Source organism: Apaloderma vittatum, unplaced genomic scaffold (genome assembly GCF_000703405.1).
Source record: "Apaloderma vittatum isolate BGI_N311 unplaced genomic scaffold, ASM70340v1 scaffold15164, whole genome shotgun sequence".
Lineage (NCBI taxonomy): Eukaryota > Metazoa > Chordata > Aves > Trogoniformes > Trogonidae > Apaloderma > Apaloderma vittatum.
Window position 1 is genome coordinate 119,360 of NW_009713359.1, and position 12,810 is coordinate 132,169.

The 12,810-nt window shown below is 40.6% G+C and overlaps 1 protein-coding gene across 3 annotated transcripts in view; it reads left to right on the plus strand.

Moving 5' to 3' along the window:
- The window catches only part of LOC104273126 (myosin light chain kinase, smooth muscle), a 73,060-nt gene extending 60,614 nt beyond the window's left edge, over window positions 1-12,446 (plus strand). Inside the window, exons 13-18 of one of the 3 annotated variants that reach the window (XM_009868342.1) lie at window positions 6,794-6,946; window positions 7,967-8,090; window positions 9,259-9,388; window positions 10,056-10,067; window positions 10,238-10,357; window positions 12,177-12,432. In XM_009868342.1, coding sequence (XP_009866644.1) covers window positions 6,794-6,946; window positions 7,967-8,090; window positions 9,259-9,388; window positions 10,056-10,067; window positions 10,238-10,357; window positions 12,177-12,424 — 787 coding nt within the window. In that variant the 3' untranslated portion in view covers window positions 12,425-12,432. Of the gene's footprint in view, window positions 1-6,793; window positions 6,947-7,966; window positions 8,091-9,258; window positions 9,389-10,055; window positions 10,068-10,237; window positions 10,358-12,176 lie in introns of all 3 variants that reach the window. The other 2 variants (XM_009868343.1, XM_009868344.1) reach the window with 2 other exon arrangements.
- Window positions 12,447-12,810: the final 364 nt, after the last annotated feature.

Consider the following 12,810-nt stretch of genomic DNA (forward strand, 5'->3'; position numbering starts at 1 on the left):
GATTCTGCTTGCCTTGTCAGCCTATATTTGTTCTTACGATTTTCTTGTTTCCAAAGTAAGCAACATACTTTTTTCTTCTTGTCCTGTGCAAAAGCTGCTACATCAACTCTCTTACTGCGAACAAAGACTCTGAATACTTCTGTTATCTTCTGTTTCTTATGTGCAGCATGCTACACTCTTCAAGGTCACTTTGCTCTGCCAGTTTATTTACAGGACCTTTAATTTTCCATTCACTTCTAGCATTTCTTCCTAGATCTTGAAAGCTCGTTTGGATCATACTGTAGTTCAAATAATGTAGACCACACAAGCAGTACTCAGACGACAAACTCATTTATTTCTCTAGCATTTGAGTTACACAGCACTGGAAGAGGGGTGTGGAGATCCCAGACCGCCGGCACAGCAATGGAAAACCCAACAGTTCCATCAATGCTGCATTGCCCTCTAGAGGCCTCGTACACGTTAAGGAACAAAACATTAACCACAGTGTCACGCGCACTTTTGGGTAGTTTAACGGCTTTTCTGTCATTTGTTATCAAAGTATATAATGAATTTTCATGTGCTTAGAGTATAAGCAGTGACAGGTCAGGCAACAGAGCCCAAAATCGGTGACAGCAGTTCATCCTTTGGCACATGACCAGGGTTGCTGCTCCAGTACGGTACGTGCTGGAGAACACTCGTCATCTAAGTAGGCAAGGCAAAGGCAGCAGGTGAAACAGATGGAGAAAAGGGGAAACGTCTTCCCAAAGACCACTCTGCCGGGAGTGGCAGAACTGCTTCTTCCCCGTTTCTCTGTGCCACCAGATGCAAGATATTTGGATGCTGTAACATTCAGCTGATGGGACTGGTGTGGTGTTACGCTTCATTCAGATAACCCAGTATGCCTTGTGAAATATATTATGAAATCACTTGTTTGCTAAGGTGTATTTAAGCTCATTTAACTCCTCATGTGGGGATAATTACATTACCTAAATGCAAAGAAAATCCTCTTTTTGCTGCACAGCTATTGCCACAATAATGATTAACAGTAATTATCAGCTTTTGTCTTTCTTGCAATGATAATAATAAAGTAATAGTAGTTAGGGAAGACCTGTGAGTCATCACTTGGACTTGCCTGCTCCACTACAGAGTGACAGCCTCCCAATCTGTCTTCACTTCCTTAAAGCCCAGCTATTTTTGCAGACTCAGAACTATGAGCCATTAACTAAAATGGACCATCACATCATCATTACAGAATGCAAATAAAAGTCATTCAAAACTGCATCTCTCTTTAGTTGTAGCACTGCTTCTGTTTTGATTATAAGCTCAGAACTGCCAAATCTCAAGCACAAAGTGTAAGACTCACTCATTTGGTGTCCATCTCGCACACTATCGCTGTGCTTGTCACTTAGCACCTGCATCCCTCCTGCCCCCGACGCGGTGAGTGGGGTTGTGAAGGAGGTGAGCACACAGCACCGCTGGGCTTAAGGGCTGCTACAGGCAGCTGATGGCCCAAAGCTGCCGTGTCGCCCGTGGATCCTGAGTGGAGCAGCAGGGAGCATCTTGCTGCTGTGTGACTTGGCATAACGCCTCCTTTAATGTAGGATTCAAGAGTGCTGAGAGACCTGTAACCTGCCTAGAAGGAGATTGAGTTTCCATTATGTCCTGTACAACACTGAATACAAACCAGGGTTAGCAAAGAGCTGCTCAAGGAGATGTCTCTGGGTGAAGGGTCTTCCCTGCAGAAGAAGAAACAGGTGGGATGTAGTCTCCAGCAGGAAGCAAGGTGACAGCACTGCTCCAAATCCCTGCAGCAAAACCTGTCTCCTGCTCCTCTGCTCTGCAGGCTAAGTACAGATACCGCACTCTCTGTCGTGATGCTGTGTCTCTCTGCCTTATGGCATGGCTGACTTAATCCCACCCTACAGTTCAGGGGCTCCCTTTCCACATTTCTAACCTACACACTAAATCCTTTTAATCTTTTTGCATAACTTAGTCAGTCCTGTCTCTTCATCAGTCTCTGTTCTTCCTTAAATTTCCCTGTTTGTATTCTCCACCTCATGCTTTTTATCTTCTGCTTTTATCTTGCTCCCTGTCCTGTTCTGCATCACAGAACTGTCCCACATACTTAAGTTGATCTATTGCCTTTGCAGTAACAGGCCACAAATATTACAGCCTGTGTATATCATCTCCATTTATGTATATTTCACTGTTTCTTTTTGCATTTACAATAATCTTTATCAAATGAAGGTTAAACCTCCTGAATTCTTTCCAGCGGTTTCTGTCCCATTTATTCTTCAGAGCATTGCTCAATTTGTTTGTTGTTTTTCTATTTCTAGTTCTTTTCTGATGTTTTATCTGGATAGCCAGCATTTCCGATATTTAGTAATCTGAAACAATCTCTGAATTCTATTTTTATTTCAAACCAAATTTTGATTTATTATTTCAGTGCTGTATGTTTGTGCACTGAAAGTGGATAGCCCTTTTTGTCCTGCCACTATAGAATCTGATGAGTTTTAGTGAGGAATTTGCTGTGGCTGATTCAAACCTCTGCTTCCTTTCCATTAGTTCTTCTGGCTTTATCAGTGCCAGGTAGTGTGTATCTCTTCAGACTAGCTGATCCCTTGTTTGTCAGTTTGGGCTAGTTGAAAGACCTTTCGACATCGTTCATCTTTTGGGTGTGCTGACACGGGACTTTGATAAGGCAGGACACTCAACGCTGCTGGGCTACTTGGACACTCACGCTACTTGGCTCCATGTCGTATTAAAAATTTAAGCCTTGTTAATATAAAGATGAGAGAGCACTGTTTGTTCTTTCAATAAAGCAAGTTAGGAGGGCTTTGATGTCATAACTGTACTGCTCAAAAGAAAAGTAACTATTTGTTCAGTGGCACTGGCAAATTGTGATTCCTCGTTAATCCACTGGGCACATGAAAGAAGGATGAGAATGGAGCAACACCTCTGCTTCAACAATGAGCTGCCTTCCTTTACGTGGGTTCAGTGGTCTGCTTCTTCCTTGAGATAGCCAGTACGGGAGTCAGTCAGCCGTCAGCTAAGGAGAAGGTGGGTGCAAATCCACCACTAAGTAGCTTGAGACTATTTATTTATTTCACTTGTAAGAGAATTAAATTACTACTTGATCTCCAGGGTGCAGGCATTATCATGTGCTCTTTTGACACGACCTGCTCAGGTTTATCAGAAGTAGACAGGACTACTGAGATCCGTTTCTTTTTTTTCTTATTACTAATACAATGCAAAGCCTGTAAGGAGGAGCACAGCCCAAAGCAGCTGCTGCTGCACACATTGCTTACAGAAGAATGCTCAGTCTGACTTTTTGAGACATGCAACAAACTCACATTTCCTGGGCTAGAGACAGCCTTAATGCAAAGATTTGAAAGTGAAACGCTGCAGGGTTTGTTACACAGGCAGTAAGATCTGCAACCACAGTGGACCCTTCTGATCTTCATGTTTCTAAATCTGCACTCAGAGCATTGTTAGAACAGACCAATAAATGCTAGGGAACTCGTAGAGGATAAAATATCTTTCTTCTTTATTTAGAAGTGGAAACTGTGAAAGATTTTCTAAACAAATGGTTCTTAACATGCCAGGAAGATGCCTGGTTAAGTAGCTGGAAAAATGTTTTCAGTAAACAACTTGCTGCTTGTCTAATAGTAACTGTAAGCTCAGTATTAATGTTCTGGAGCAGTAGCTCATCTTTATCACTTAGCTTCAGCATTCCAAAAAGAGATTGTTTCCATAATCTGTCAAAAGAGTTGCTGGGACATTATTACTTTAAATGGCTATTAAGAAATGAACAACTCAGACTTAGGTCAGTGAAATCTGTGCTAAAGATAAGAATTTCTGGTCATAATCTACACTGGTTACTGGATTTTGTTTTCTGACTATAGACAAGGATCCAGCTCTCATTACAAGTATTTCCATGACAATGAAACTGACTCACAGTGTTAAAACTATGGTTGAGAGAGAAAATTATTATAGCCTTAGAAATTTGCCACAGCACATTCAAAAATACGAAGGTAAGTTCATTGAAACATTTGAATGGGTACTGTTACACTGGTATTTGGAAATAACAAAGTGAGTAGCAGCTTAACAGATACACATCTGGTAATTTACCAAGTGCATAGCATGGATCAATCCTATCATAGCATTTAAGATATTATCACATAATTCTGTCACACAATGCTAAAAAAAAAAAATAGGCAACTGCAACAACCAAAGGCGTTTTTTTTTCTCCCTAATCTCCTCCTATTTATCCTCCTCCCTCAAAAGCTATGACATGCAGTAGCCCTTTGCCCAGGAAGCTGTAAGCACTACATCTTATGCCAGCGTGGAGCAGTGGTATTTCCACACGAAGCACTGTCTCCGTACCTGTAGCAGCCTTTTTAGCATGGAAACGCTCTCTCACTACTCCAGCTTTAAACTCTGGAAATAGGCCAAAATATTATCTAACGTAGCACAAGAGCTGCACAATACTATTTGTGGTAATACTACGCAGAAGTCACCTTTGCCATACTTCAATCAAGTGTTGAAGGGAAGTGGGATTGTTACTGCTCTGGCTGCCCAAGTGTGTCCCCTGGAAACTTAACTGGATGAAGGGAAGACCTGCATCTCCTGTATTGACGGTGAACAAAAGAAATACTTCACAGACCCTTCATTTATATAAGACGTGAACCTTTTTAGCAGCCAATGAATTGGCTGAGAGATTATTGTACTTAGGGCAATGTCAAAAAAGAGAGAGCTTAGCAATCAGTATCGGGAACTCAAAATTTAGAACTGCAGCCTGGATGAGATTTTTTCACTTTCTAAAACATTGTAGAGAATGATGACATTGTCACAAATAGGAAGACACTTTAATATTGGAGTGGAGATATGTTTAAGGCCCTGGAGGAGTGCTTTGTGGGTTCCAGGGCAGAGATTTTGCTTCAGAGATTTACCTGCCCGTGACAGCGGATGTGCACGAGGGCAGAACAGTCTCTCACTGCGCTGCAGCTACACCAGCTTTCCAGTGCCATGAGGCATCAACCCTGTCTCTTCCAGTAAAGTGTCAGACAAAGAACAGTTGCGGTAAAGTTGTTTTATATGAGCATTTCTGGGATGTTAATCTTTCAGCTTTCTGTAACTCCTGCCTATTATATGTTCATAAATGGGTTTATGCTACCTTATACATTTTTAGAGTCATGCTTCACTGTTGAATTTCAATGCACCCCATATAATGTAAGACAGCAAATACCTTCTGTTCTGATTTACTGCTTTCTGCCTGAGAAGAAACAAACCTTTTATCTTCATCTCATGTATTATTACTAAAAAATTTCTGAAGTACACACGTAAGATTCTAGACTCTGCTGTACTTCACACAACTTCCAGAAATGGTAAAAGATTTAGTATCTGCTTTGTCTGAAGCTTCAAAGAGTGTGTGTTTCTGCTTTGCTTATAGAAATAAAATCATTAGGAATAAATTCCACATCAGACTTTGAATGTAATTAGTAACAAAAAAGTAGCAAAATAACTTTGGAGGAGGACATATTATTACTATATTACATTAATATTATTAAATTAGTAACTCACTTTTATTTGATCCCAATCTCTTTTTCTACCAGTCTGTTCCATGATATTCAGTAGTATCGTGATATTCATATAGTATTATATTCATATAGTATTATATTCATATAGTATTATATTCATATAGTATTATATTCATATAGTATTTTCAGAACCCAAATTAAGTTCCACTTATTTTTCTGTATTTTTTAAAAAATGTATTACAGTTGAAATGTAACTGGCTGTTGTAATAACATGATTGTGCAGAAAAAGCAAATAAAGTCTGTAAAATTTCATGAAGGTTATTATGTACATTGAGTGCCAGGAAGAAGACCTGAAAAACTGAGTAACTTGTAGTTTGAAGGAATAAGCAACCTTTCTCCTAAAAGTTTTTACTGAAAGTGTGATACATACAGGAATCGAAAGTATCAGGATGCACAAAGGTACCGTATAATAAAGGACAGCGCTCAACTGGAGAAAGATACTCTGCAAAAATGACACTGTGATGTTCTGTAGTTGCCTTGCACTTGCAATTTATCAGTTACATTAAGTAAAAAAGTCTTAGAAGCTCAACTTAGGTTATGAAAGAGTATTATTTTCATTTCATGCATCATCATGACTGATTGAGGACATAAAGACCAAATTACTTCTGGAGGCATCTGCGTAACTCTGCAGCCCGCAGTGATGTAGCACTCTTTTATCTGGTGATATAGTTCAGGGTGCTTTTGTTTACAAAATAGCCCTGTGAATTTCATGATTTCTTTATGCATCTTTCTTGCAGGGCTCTCTCTGCAGGAGTAAATGGAATAAAATGTACCAAAAAACTTGGTTTGACAGTAAAAGCAGCAAAGTCACTCTGAAAGCACTAGGAAAGAAAAAATAAAGCTATTCAGCTGAATTTGGTGTGAAAATTGCAGTATTATTTATGCAGAATTAGACAAGTCATTTAACAAACTAGTATGCTCCACTTTCACCTAATTCTAGTTCTCTGCTCAAAAATGTCTTGGGAAAAGAGAAAGAAATAGCAAAAACTTTCCTTTCAGTTTTGCAGGCAAAATTCAAGTTTCTCTCCCCAAAGACTATCTATAGTTAGCTTTGAGTTTTGGTTGAGTTTTTTTGTTGTGTTTTTTTTTTTTAAAAGGGAGCTTTTACTGAAAAAGACCTGCAGAGCATAGATGTCACACAGGATTTCAATTTGCTCCTGTCAAATTCTGCAAATTGACGCTGTTGGTGTTGTGCCTGTCTATTCTGTCCCCAGGGTCAGTGGACTTTCTCCTTTCATGGGAGACAACGACAACGAAACTCTAGCCAACGTTACCTCAGCAACGTGGGACTTCGATGATGAGGCTTTTGATGAAATCTCTGATGATGCCAAGGACTTTATCAGCAATCTACTAAAGAAAGATATGAAGTAAAGCTGCTGGACTTGATATGCCTTCTATGTTTGCATTTAGCTGAACTTGTCATTCGCGTTTCCCCACTGTGAATCTCAACGTCGGCACAGGCACCTCTGGCAATACTTTATAAGGAGCTCTGCGTGCCCGTCTGTCTCTTTGTGCAGCTCTCATTTATTTTACGCGCAGGGTGCAGGGGATGAATGGAGCGCTTTCTTTTAACTGCCTGCTCGTTCTGCTTCCCCCTTCCCTTGGGCAAGAATCACCCCGAGGTTTTGTGTGGCTACTCTTATCTTTGCTGCTGTGCGACACAGATTCCTGCATGGCATGTTCTGTCTTGATCGGAACGGGTTGCGATATTGCCAGATTTATTTCTGTGTGCTGCTTTTAAGCGCGGTGTCTCTGAGTAGGCAGCTTTCTTATAAATCTAGTAACTGGGCAAGAAAAAAAAAGCCCTGTTTACGGCAGACTCTGAACAAACCGGGAAAGAAACTGCACTTTTTCCAATGAGGTTGCAATTGGACAGATGGAGAACAGAGGGTTACTTCTCTGTGTACCAAGAACAAAGTGAAGAATGGGTGTGGCTTGATTAGAGATTTGGACATTTGTATTTTGTTAAATGTTCAGTGCTGCAGGGAAGGAGGGAATTAAGTGGTGGGAAAAGGGAAATCTCTGTAAGCAAAGGAAAGGAGATCTGGGAAAGGGTTCTGCCAGCAGGAGGTAGCTGAATCATTGCCATTGTGGCTCTGCTGTATGTGTTCCATGCCTAAAACATATGGCTTTTCGTGCTTTGTTTTATAATGTTTTATTAACACTTAAAAATGCACAGTTTTCTCTCCAAAAAAACCCTACAGAAATTGTGAAAGTGAGTTTAAGTAAGCCTGGCTGGCAAAGCAGTGCCATGTGATCTCTGTGGGATCTAAATTTAGGGAACAGAAAAATCAGCTCTCAGAAAAGAGGGCACAAAATAATGTTAAAGCAGGAAGGTTCAACTATCGTTAATGGCAACACTGACTAGTCTTTTTATATAAAAACAGGAGTCGCTTAAATTGTACTCAATGCCTTCAACATCCTTGGCTGCAAAAAGATACCAAAAACATGGAAGCCAAAAAACTTTCCAAAGATAGGATGAAGAAATATATGGCCAGAAGAAAATGGCAGGTAACGAAGAGAACATAGAATTGGGCTAGTTATCCTAATTAGTCTCTTTATTTCTAATGTTCATGATTCTGAGAAACGTGTCATGCCAGGTGGTTTCTGCTGCTGGTGAAAACTCCAGCGTGGCCAGAGTGTGAATGCGGTAAAGCTGGTTTGGCTTCTATGGGAGAGCAGTAGGAGGGGGCACGGCTGCACATATGTAACACGTGATGATTCCATTTCAGGCTACTAAAAGGCGTATGAGTTCAAGTATATTTTTCCCTATTCTTTTGGGGGTATCTCCTCCCTGGCACTGAGGGTTGGGGGATTAACCAACCGGACCAGCTAGGTAAAACCTTATCCACCTGGCCTTTCTAAAGATAACCTCATTTTGTGGTAGTTTCACTCTCCTAAGCCAATTGTTCTGTCCTGTTGGAGCACCAAACCTCTCATGAATTATTTTCTTTGATGTATTTGGTGCTCATATCTTCTTTTTTCTTAATGCTGGAACTGCTGTAGCGGGTCCACCTGTGCTGTTCTGACAGCTGGAGGAGTCGATGTATAAAATCAGGGATCTAGCCCTTTCAGTAGCCTACAAAGTATTCATTTATGTAAATGTACCTTGTATTTCCTTTTACGTTCTACCCTACATGTTTCTTAGCAGCTCATGCAAGCTGTACAAAAAATACAAGTGTCCATACTAGAGGCAGCATACTTTGAGCATATCCTGGCACTTGATTCTTGAGCCTGTTAGAGGTTTGCTTCCATCATGCAGATGGTACTTTCTCATTCATTTCCTATCAGCTGGTTATTCACCCTTGATGAGGCTCGGTCCAGCCCATACGGTTCCTGAGAGAGCCGTCCGCCACCAGAGTTAAAAGCTCCAGTTAAACAGGACGTAGCTTTTTTTGCTGGCCCTCCTCTCGCACAGTGCTTTTTATCCCCAGCTACCAGAGACATTCATTTAGGTATGAGTTCATCAGGGGAAGTTTATATTTGCAACTAAATTTGGTAATTCAGACCAGCCTGCTCTGTCTCTCCTAAAACAACAGAGCTATATATAAGCAGTTTGTCCAACAATTCCAGCGAGGTTTGCAGAGATCCCAGATAATTTGTCCGAAGCACGATTGTTACAGAAAATCACATGCCTCTTGGATTGGATTGATCAGAAGCCTTTTATGTTATGTCTTAGAAAACAGGCCATGCTGTCCGAGCAATAGGAAGACTGTCGTCCATGGCAATGATTTCTGGTATGAGTGGGAGGAAGGCCTCTGGAAGCTCGCCTACCAGCCCTATAAATGCAGACAAAGTAGAAAATGAAGGTAAGGAATTTTTCTGCACTGTATTTTTACCTCTCTATGAATCAATCTTGTTAAAACTTCTAGCAAAATGGTAGAGACTGATCACTGAGTTGGTTATTCCTGCTCTCTCTCTCTCCCTCTCTATGTTTTAATCCTTATTTTTTTTAAAATCTATCAAAAATTCATTTTTCTGCTACTCAGAATGCCCCAGTATAAGTACGCGCAGTAAACTCTTCTCTTTTTAAAGCCGAAGAATTAAGGCAGATATGTCAGCTGCGCTTTCTATCAGTTCGGAATGCATGTTTATACAAAGATTACAATGATGTATTGCCTTCTCATGCAAGCAAGCAAGCAATAAAGGATTAACACTTGCTGTAACCAAGCATGTACTCTGCATTAACCGTGCTCCTCAGAGAGGTATTTAAAAAGAAAAAAAATGTGTCTACATTATTCTCCCATGTCCCCATTTGAAATGTGGATTTGTGGTGTGTGACAGTCAGAGGTGCAGGTGTTGGACACTTGTGGAAATCAAGCGAGTCATTTTGATATTTCCACATAGATATGGGCCTGATACAAGTGGAACTGGCTTGCAAAAGTCCAGGTTCAGTTAGAAACAAAATCAATGAAAAAATCAAGATGATTTCTAGCCTGGTGGCCTGCGTGTTCATTTCATTCTATTTATGGCCAGAATCGTTGTCCAGCTGCGAAATACTGGCACAGAACTAAGCAGCTAATATCCTTACTGTCCCACTAGCCTCACAGAGTTAAGTGAAATAAAAGATGCTTTCATTACCATCTGGTAATTAAAAATTGAAATGCATCTTTTGAGAACGTGCCCTGTAAAATAATTCTCTCTTTGCTTTCCTCCAGATGCTTTCCTTGAAGAAGTGGCTGAAGAAAAGCCCCATGTAAAGCCATATTTTACTAAAACAATCCTTGACATTGAAGTTGTGGAAGGAAGTGCTGCTAGATTTGACTGCAAAATTGAAGGTACTTTGAATTAGTGTCTCTCTTTCTTTCTTCCCTTCCGTGCCTGTTTTCTGCATCATGGTGTTGTTCTAACTTTTTCAATTTTTTCTCTGGATTATTGTTGGGTTGGTGCTGTTTTGCTCTACCAATATCTGCATGTCACAGCATGAATGTGCTGCAATAAAAGAAATTTTCTGGAGCTGTATGGGCTTGTTCTGTGCTTGCCACAGAGTTGAAATCTTCCAAGACTCAAATGTGTGAATCGCTAATTCAGAATAGTGAGTGGGAAAGTAAGATGACTTCTGAGAGTAGAAAGTAAAAACAAGAGGCAGAGTAGTACAATAAATTGCAGGAGTACATTCTTACGGACTGCTAACCAGAAAACAATATTAAGTAGGAAGTCACTTTTCTGAAATGACAGACAAGTTTCAGGTGACCTCAAGATAATTTTAAGCCATACACACATTGTATTAAAGGCAAGGAAGTCCCTTGCCTCTCTTTGCATGAGAAGCAATGATAAATAATGATAGTATTATAGTGCTGGTTACGAAAGTCACATCTAGACAGTGCTGTTTGGTTTAACTTCCATGTTCAAGAAAGAAAACTCAGACTGGAATATGCAGATAAAAAGCATAAGTTCATGAGAAGGCACTTAAAGAGCTTGGGCTGGACCAGCCTAACAGTTTGAAGGCCAAGACTGGTAGCACTTGAGTTGCAAAGAGATTGAAGCTTCCCTGTCACAGCAGTTGATGAAAATTAGAAATTGGAAAGAGCAGTTAAAAGAAAATGGAGAGAGTCTGTACCGTACTGCATGTGTTCAAGTTAGACAATTTATGATCTTAAAATGAGGCTCAGAAACTGTCTCACTGACCTTCTGCTTGTTTGTTTCTGTGCTCCTCATCCCTTTCACTGCCTTCGTTTCCTACCTCACAGCAGAGATGTGAGGATGGATTATTGTTGCTGGAGGATGCTCAGCATGAGGGGTATGTGCTCAAGTACTGCATGGAATAAAATAGAGGGACTACAGCTGGTGTCCCAAACTTTCCAGTTTTATCATCGTAATGTTCGTTGTGTACTGGGGAGTTCCGCTCAGTGGGAAGCCATCATCCTGTCACAGTCCAGAACTTGGCTGAGACAACAAGCCTTCAATTTGTTATAGCTGCCAAGAGTACTGTATAAGGGAGTTTCCAACGTGCATTGTACAGCCCTGCTCTGGATGCAGGGCCATTTGCTACAAAAAAGGCTCCAAAACTCCTGGAGAGGCATAATCAAAATGCTTTTTTAGACTCCCTCACTTATCCTGTAAGTAGGAAGTGGGGGTGCCACGGTCACCGCACGGCACAGGCTGGTGTGCAGGAGCAGACTAGGAGAAGGAAGATTCAGAACAGCCACAATGAAGCAATTGAGAAGGATATTAAATTGTAGTTGTAATCCAAAACACTCTACCCTTGAAATTCTAAATCTTGGTGCTGGGGACTGTGGTTCCCAAAAAAGCTGCAGTGTAAGGTAAGCCTCAAATAACACTATCAGGAGTCCTTGGCTGGCTGATGTCCAAGACGCACACAAAGCTGTCGGCAGTCACTGCTACAGGAGTGGAAAGAAAAATCTAGTGAGTACCTCAGTGCTAACTTTCAATTTTTTGCTGTTGAAATTGGATCAGGTAAATGTGATGTAAAAAAGCCTCATGTCACCTACATTTATTTTAATTCGAATTGAATGAAATACTTGTGTATCAACGTATTGGCATGTCCATACACAGATGGGGAATTAGAGGTTAAAGAAATTACAGATTAGTTAATACTTGTTCATCGCAATAGCTGTTCTTTCTCTGCTATCGCAGGCTATCCTGACCCTGAGGTAATGTGGTACAAAGACGATCAGCCCGTCAAGGAGTCCCGCCACTTCCAGATAGATTATGATGAGGAGGGGAACTGTTCTTTGACTATTTCTGAAGTATGTGGGGACGATGATGCCAAATACACCTGCAAAGCTGTTAACAGCCTTGGGGAAGCCACGTGCACCGCAGAACTCCTTGTGGAAACAATGGGAAAAGAAGGAGAAGATGAAGATGAGGAGGAGGAAGAATGAAACAAGGCTCAAAGAAAAAAAAAATGAAAAAAATATATTTAAAGACTCTCCTTATAAGGCTCAGAAAACCAAGTTATCAAAAGCACCTTGTGTGATACATAGGTCTTTGGGGGTTTGTTTTTTCAGCATGATCAGTTGATACCTGTTTGCTTTAGGTATGGGCATTAATTCAAATCAGCAGGCAATTTTAACTTGCTAGCACGATTGGATTTACTTTAAGCAAGCCATTAACTATGTTGCCCAGTCTACTTTTAAAATCACATGTATGAAAAACGAGTCCACGGTTGTATTCTGAACGTTTTACAGAGAACAGCCTATTTACTGAGCTCACTGCTCTGTAGCATCGCTTCCCTTGGCCAAAACTGCAGCTAAGTTGGCTCCCTGAG